This window comes from Setaria viridis, chromosome 9 (genome assembly GCF_005286985.2).
Source record: "Setaria viridis chromosome 9, Setaria_viridis_v4.0, whole genome shotgun sequence".
NCBI lineage: Eukaryota > Viridiplantae > Streptophyta > Magnoliopsida > Poales > Poaceae > Setaria > Setaria viridis.
Genome location: NC_048271.2, coordinates 44,934,202 through 44,941,867, shown reverse-complemented (window position 1 = coordinate 44,941,867; position 7,666 = coordinate 44,934,202). Strand labels below are relative to the sequence as shown.

The following is a 7,666-nucleotide window of genomic DNA, read 5'->3' as shown; positions in this document are numbered from 1 at the left end:
GATGTGTGATGGCTCGATGCACAGCACATATGACAAAGACAAAGGTGGTGTTAAGACTCAAAGAGTCGCAACTCGCAACAACTACGATGATGGCATGTGCAGTACAGTAGCTAGTACGAGGAGAGAAGCTTGCTGAAGGCACGAAGCTGTTCAAGATACGGTTCCACGCATCGAAAGGCCGTGCACTGCCATTAAATTTGTATGCACGTACATAATTTAATTAAAACTGTTCCCTGACCTATAGTAGTAAAATCCCCGAAATTAAAATCTGTGGGTTCTCCATCTACTACCGGGCTCACATGTTAATGGCAAACACGGTGACGCTAGCTTCCGCGGGAGCGGCATGGACGCATGGATCGGCCACCGCCCAACTGCCACAACGCACCGAGGGCCAAGGCTAAAGCCAGCGTTCCAGCACTCCAGCAGTGGTGGCAGTTGGGCCGGGACTGACGCGTAGGCGATAAGGAAGCAGCGGCCGTGCGTGTCCGCCTGCACGTGGGGCCAGCGTGATCCTGGCTAGCGACACCGCCGAGGTCAGTCGCTGATCACTCATCAGTAGTGCTGCCGCCGTGGCCACATGCCCATGCACTTGCTCATGAGCCGTGCCTGTCGCTGCTGCTGAGTGCCGACTGCTGTTGCCTTGCGTGCGAGTGCATGACAGACCGACAGATGCTGCCGGGCATGGATATGATGTGCAGCCGTGTACTCGCGTGCAAGGGAAGTTTTGCAATACTTGCATCAGCGAATCGATCGGCTTCGGCTACGATGGAATTCACCGTGACGCAAGCTAGGCGAGCGCGGCAGCGCGCCTGACCAACCAAAGAAGGCACTCACGGCCTATACGTGATCAGTGGCGGAGCTAGGATAGGAAAAGAGAGGGGGCAATAAGACATCAAATGCAAAGAAGAGGAGGCGGATTAGCATTTTATCAGGGGGGGGGGGGGGGGGGGTGGCGTCTTTGGTCCTCACTAAGCTCCGCCAGTGTACGTGATGATGGTGATTCTGAGGGCGTAATGCGCTCCACCAAAGCCGGATCGCATGGAATGCGCAGCAGGGGCGATGCAAGCAAAGCAAGCTTTCGCGCGATGCCGCACCCTTGTTTTAACTTCCTTTTGTCTCATGAACAAGCCGCCAAGTTACATGCAGACGGACACGCGGCCGTGCGCACCTTTTTTGAATAGTCTTTGATCCTCTCCTGTGGATTTTTTTTTTCTTGGTACAAGGAAGGAGATGGTGGCATGTTATGCGTTGTCGAGGAGCGAATTAAAAGAGGTGGGTCATCAAGTCATGGGCTCATGGCCACACCAAGATTTTGGTGGTAACGAGAGGCCAAAGCCATTGTGTGGACAGTGAACACCGAACGGCATGGTCGCATGGACGACAAGCCGGAGGCACATCATGATTCATCATTCCTGATGCTTACACCTGAATCATGACGTGGGTAAACAGGTGCCGGCATGCAGGGAATATCGCAGGTCGTGGCCACGCTGCTTGCCTTGCCGGGAATGGATGTACACTGTACATACTCGCGAGAAATTAGCAGCATTTTGGCGTGTGCTAACTCCTGCTGCGACTGGCGAGCCGCTTTAAAATTTCAGCTAAAACAAAATCTAAAAGAAAAGAATTCCCTCCTGTCAATCATGTTCGTGAGAATGTGGTGGATATTGCGTCGTGCGTGATTAGTGATTTACATCTGGGCCAAAGTTCTTCTTGATGGATCGGTACTTACGGCCCTTAAGCCTGATAGATAGCCCAAATGAAAGTGGTCAAGCTAGGCGCCCACCCTGCAGAATCGGCCCATTACAATTCATTTCAATCGTTGGGTGTTCGGATAATCGAGATCCTTATCACATTAAATTTTCGGGTGCTAATTAAAATACTAAACATGAGTTAATTATAAAACTAATTGTACAGATGGAGGCTAATTCGCGAGACGAATCTATTAAGCCTAATTAATATTTGTCTCGCGAATTAGTCTCATCCGTGCAATTAGTTTTATAATTAATCTATATTTAATACTATTGATCAGTATCTAAACATTCGATGTGACGTGAACTACTTTATGGGGCGTTTGGTTTCTCGAGCTAAAGTTTAGTCTATGTCACATCAAATATTCGGAGGCTAAGTAGGAGAACTAAACATAAGTTAATTATAAAACTAATTGCACAGATGGAGGCTAAACAGCGAGACAAATCTGTTAAGTCTAATTAATCCATCATTAGCAAATAGTTAATGTAGCAGCACATTGTCAAATCATGAACTAATTAGGCTTAATAGATTCATCTTACCGTTTAGCCTCCATATGTATAATGAGTTTCATAAATATTCTATGTTTAATACTCGTAATTAGTATCTAAATATTTGAGGTGACATATGCTAAAAATAAATATTGGAGGTGACCGGGAGCCAAACGAGTCCGTGGAACCATCTTTACACTCGCCAAGTGCCCCAAGCTGCGCCCACCCTGCAGGCTGCAGATAAGGCTCTCCGCTTCCGGCATCCGGCCTTCCGCCTCCGCAGTCCGCACCCTCCCCCTATCCTCTCCGGGTCCGGGACGCCCAGTCCACTTCAGCTCGGTCCGACACCGCGACTCCACCGCCGGCGCCGCGCGGAGCCAAGCCGAGACCGGAGCCAATGGTGGCTCCCGCGACGCTCTCCCTCCGCCCCTGCGCGGCCCCCGCGCCGCCCCGCACCGCGCTGCCCCGCTCCCGCGCCTGCTTCGCGCCCGGCACCCGTCCGTCCCCTTCCGTCGCCGTCTCCCACCCGCCGCGGCACTTTGGTAGTCTCCGCCGAGCCGTCGCCGTCGACTCCGAGCAGCAAGGCTCCCACGAGCCTCCCGAGCAGGTATGATTCCCTGATTCCCTCTTGTTGCACACCACTCCATGGCATATGCGCGGAGAATTCAGTTGTTGTGACGTGGCGTTCGCGGACAGGAGAAGAAGCCCAAGACGTACTACTTCCTGGTGGCGAACGCCAAGTTCATGCTGGACGAGGAGGAGCACTTCCAGGAGCAGCTCGCCGAGAAGCTGCGCAACTACGCCGAGCGCGATATAGAGCGCGACTTCTGGCTCGTCATCGAGCCCAAGTTCCTGGACAGGTTCCCCAACATCACTAAGCGCCTCAAGCGCCCCGCCGTCGCGCTTGTCTCCAACGACGGCAACTGGATCACGTGAGTGTCTATGCATCCAACAAGCCCTGCTTAAATACCACCCAAATGGCCAAATGTATATGCTTGCCTTGCCTCGTGGTTTCTCCAAAGCCAGCGATCGCTTTATTATGGCGCCGTGTGAATATGCCACTGTCATAGTGTCATGCTCATAGAGCTTGCAAATCTAAAAAATGCCTGCGATTGTAATTGTCAGACAATCAGCATCTTCCAATGGCCAGCATTGGCTTTTGGTGTGCGGTTCGCATCTGATTGCACCTTACCATCTAGCTGTAATATGTTTACTGTCAACAGTCAATGGCACCACTTGAAATGTGGGTATACCTACAGCATTAGCCCTTGGTAATCCTGCAACATAGTTACGTTCGGTCCACACTCATCAGCAAGTGACCTTTGAATGTGCTGACCTTATGATATCTGTGAGGCTGTGACTATGTGCATCCTAACATGATGTCAGTGGCCACCACCATCTTTGTCCTGCTGCTATCGATATGTCTAGTCATAGACAAATAATTCATAAGCTAAAGACACACTGAGATGATCAATGGCAGGTTACCTTTTGGTCTATTTCTGTCCATTTTTTCAGCTGATGTGGCAGTCGTGCAGTACTGAACCCTTAATGTTCTTCATTCCTTTCTTTCACTTCCACAGTTTCATGAAGTTAAGGCTAGACAGGGTCTTACAAGGCCAGTTCGACGCAGAATCAGTTGAAGAGGCATTGGCTTCTAACCCTGTTGAGTTGAAATTTGACAAGCCTGAGAAATGGACAGCTCCATATCCTAAATATGAGTTTGGATGGTGGAAGCCCTTCTTGCCTCCAAAGTCCAGCAATGGCACGGCATAGAGATAAGCAGCAATCTGTACGAGGAATGTAAGATTTCTTCCATGTAAGTGATGAATGTAATTTAATTTTGATGATGAGTATGTAGCACTTGAGGTTGTACGAGTACAGTTAGCTGAATTAGATGCAGAGCTTTGGTAATACCAAATAATCACCAATTTTTTTAGAAAGTCATGGTTTTGTTATGGCTGATGGCATCTTTTCTTGATAGATGCACATTTCTGTGTAGGTTATAACACAAGGCACTGACCACTTGCTCAGTCTACCAGGCCAAAAAGATACCTCTGAGTCACAAATAAGTAAAATTTTATTCACATTGCTTCCTGTCCTGAAATAAAAATAGAGGTGTATTCTTTTTCCTTTTCTTTTCTTTTCTTTGTGGGGGTGGGTTGGGGGGTAGGGGGGTCATAATAGGAAAGACTAACCACGTAAACGCTCATAGTATGACGGCACTACTAATAGCCATATCCAAGGCCTAAACCGACAGGAAAATCTGTTGCCATTTTGTCAATTTTAAATCACCATGGAATTGGGCTCAGGCAGATAGGCACACATAGATACAACTAACTGGTTTTATAGATATACCAAACGCTGATAATTATTGAAGGTACGCTTTGTTGCTAAAAGCGTGTAATGGTATGAAGTTAGTCATGCCAAGAAAGATGAAAAGTAGATCATAGCAGAAATCAGCATGTTCATAATAATTCAGTTGATAGATAAACTGGATGTCTAATGTTCAGAAAGCTTATTAGAGCATTGGACGCACGACAGAAGTGCAGTACCTACATCATTGGGGGAGATAACCACAACAGTTAGAACTTAGAACACACTGAAATAACGAGTCATCAACTGCATTCTGACGATACACACATGATTAATTCCCAAGCTACCAAACTAACACAACCCATAGTACTTGAAAACTTGGCACAAGTTACTGATCTTGTGGTTGCTCCTCCAGTCTTTAGATGCTCCAGAACCTGCAGAATCAAACGAAATTAATGCCCAAGGATTCATGGCAAATTAAGCTGAAAATGGTAATCATAATATAGAAGAAAGTGATGTGCAGGCATGAAGTGCTGCACATCATGCAATGATGCAAGCATGTGGAGAAGTGGGTTTCTTTGAGTGTTTTGTTAGCTTGCTGCCGGTTAAGAAACACATTTGCTTGGCTGGTGCAGCAGTCTTGAAGTGGGTTTCTTTGAAAATTCGGTTAGTTTGCTGGCACTGAAGAAAAGAATTGCTTGGTTGGTGTAGCGATCTTCACGTGCTCAGTAGGTAGCCATGGGAAGACATGGCCCATGTGGAGCTGCCAAGACTCCATTTTTGCGCATGCATGTGGGTTATGCTGGTATGTCAATGATGAATATATAAAGAACTTTAGAGTCCTTGCAATGAGTTGTGTTATTGCTAAGTAGTAGCTTATGAATAAAAAAACCATGTCATGGACATAGTTATAGATGTTTGCAGGACCGGAGAAGTAGACATTTTAAAATGGCTCATTAACCAGGCCTTTTTATTTTATTTTATTTTTTTGGCTAATTCATTCACTTAAACACTGATTCACGGAAAAATGAGGGGCAAAAGTATATACAAAAGGAACGCTTTCAAATGACGAAACTGCTATGTTTTCTAAAAAGAACCTTTTCAAGTGACGCATCTGAATATGTAGACACGCCGATAGAGTGAGGGAGAGGCATAGGTGAGCGAAAGCACCAAGAAAGTGAAGGAAGATCAACTTGGAGGGAAGCGGTCAAGGTCAACGTTCTTCTTACATGTGTAATATAATGTGGTTAAATAAATCAAGAACAGGAAACAATGCCTGTGGGGCTTTGTTGTTGCCCCAAATTCTGAAGACTACGACCATAAACGGAGCAAAATCAAGAACAAGACGAATCCACTGCGCGATCAAGAAGAAGAAGCACCGGGTTGAAGAGAAGCGCTGCCTAGATACATACATACATGGCAACACGACGCAGGAGTGCTGCAGCTAGGCGCCCCACACGGTGATCCCCTGCATCATGTTCTTGAACTCGCTGAAGTCGACGCGGCCGTCGCGGTCGGCGTCGACGTTGCAGATCATCTCCTGCACCGTGGCCAGGTTCCGCGCCTCTGGCAGGCCGAGCTTCTTGAGCACGGCCTGGAGCTCGGCGGCGGAGATGTAGCCGTCGCCGTTCTCGTCGAACACGCGGAAGGCCTCCTTCATGTCCCCCTCGTCGTCCTCCTCGGGCACCTCCTCCGGGATGGGGCCGAACAGCGCGTCCCCGAGCGCGCGGTGGAGGGACTCGAAGTCGTCGAAGCGGAGCCCCGCGGCGCCGGCCGGGATGTAACCCCCGACGGCGGCCTCCAGGCCGGAGCGGTCGGCGCCGAGGCCGAGCGCGTCGAGCGCCGAGGCCATCTCGTCGAGGGTGATCTCGCCGTCGCCGTTGCGGTCGAAGAGGTCGAACACGCGGCGCAGACGCAGTGCGTTGAGGCTGCCGTTCCGGAGGCGGAACGACGGCGAGGGCTTCTTGGACAGCGACGGCTTCGCGGCGGCGGGAGGAGGAGCGGCGTTCTCCATCGTCGCGTGGACTCGCGGCGCCCCTTTCTCTTCCTTTCTTCGGCGGTTTGTGGGCGTTGCAAATGCGAGGGGTGGATTTTTCTGGTGTTCGTTGGGTGTCGCTGCGGGGGCGGGTTTTATAGAGAAAACGCGGCGGGGAATCAGGGCCACGGGTCGGGCCAAACGAACTCTCCTCCTCTTTTTTTTAGGGCCAACGCCAAATGAATATCTTCTCCTTCTTCCCACTTGTCCCGCTTTTGGATGTTTTCAATGACATATGGTCAATATGGGATCACCAAACTATAACCTACATTTGTCAGACTCACGGTAATTAAGATGCCTACTTAGTGTCATGCGCATTTTTTTAGTCAAAAAATGGGAGAAGCTGACTATATTATTGGCGTTATACATACGAGTTAATTGTTCGTCTAGATAGGCATTGACTAATCCCAGCCCCACCGTTCCACTCTGGCGACTTGTTTGCGTTGATTAAACTCTGATCCAGTGAGACCAGGGGCTTGGGTGCTTGGACGCGTCCGCGGTTCTGGCCTTCTGGCCTGTGAGCGCGAGGTCCTGCTTCGTCAACATTGAGTATGTCCTTCCGTCAGTTGAAGAGATCCCAATCAGTTCATCGATCGGTGCGGTTCTTCCAATCTACCGCCCGTCGTTGACCACCTCACCTCCCCACGTGTCTCCAATTATCACGTCCCGGTAGCTCTCCTCCCCTCGGAACGAATAATCAAAGGCCGATTGGGCGCCGACGACGCGGCTCCGATCCCATCGCCGCATTGCTCTGCTCTGCTCTGCTTCCCTGTAAACTACTCGAGGCCTCGAGCGCACGCCGGACGGCCGGAGCTCCGGGACCGGTGAGAGCGGGGGCAAACATGTTCCCGGGTTCCGCGAGTGCCGAGCACGACGGCCCCGCATCGACGACGTGCCCGTGACTCAGGCCACCGCCTCGTCTCGTCTCATCAGGCACCCAAAAAGAACAATAGCCATTTCGCTCCCGCTGCAGCTGTCTGCCCCGAGCAAGTAAACCACGAGCGCGCCCGGCCACTCCCTTCAATTTTCTAGGGCACCGCGTCTTTGCCCATCGTCCAGTCATCGCGGAAGGGCGGAAAGG

The 7,666-nt window shown here is 50.0% G+C and overlaps 2 protein-coding genes across 3 annotated transcripts; one reads left to right on the top strand and one right to left on the bottom strand.

The window, feature by feature from the left end:
* The first annotated feature begins 2,461 nt into the window (after positions 1-2,461).
* Positions 2,462-4,192, top strand: LOC117838424 (protein YCF54, chloroplastic). Its single transcript, XM_034718451.2, has 3 exons — positions 2,462-2,844; positions 2,934-3,169; positions 3,818-4,192. Exons 1-3 carry the CDS (start codon positions 2,635-2,637, stop codon positions 4,008-4,010), a joined length of 639 nt encoding a protein of 212 aa, XP_034574342.1. The 5' UTR covers positions 2,462-2,634; the 3' UTR covers positions 4,011-4,192.
* A 492-nt stretch (positions 4,193-4,684) lies between these two features.
* LOC117838425 (probable calcium-binding protein CML27) lies at positions 4,685-6,671 on the bottom strand. 2 transcript variants are annotated; one of them, XM_034718452.2, is made up of 2 exons: positions 5,963-6,671; positions 4,685-4,984 (listed from the first exon to the last, which is right to left on the bottom strand). In XM_034718452.2, exon 1 carries the CDS (start codon positions 6,562-6,564, stop codon positions 5,995-5,997), a length of 570 nt encoding a protein of 189 aa, XP_034574343.1. In that variant the 5' UTR covers positions 6,565-6,671; the 3' UTR covers positions 4,685-4,984; positions 5,963-5,994. The 2 variants fall into 2 exon arrangements, with proteins under 2 accessions (XP_034574343.1, XP_034574344.1); XM_034718453.2 differs by having other exon boundaries at positions 5,967-6,671.
* Between the last annotated feature and the right edge of the window lie 995 nt (positions 6,672-7,666).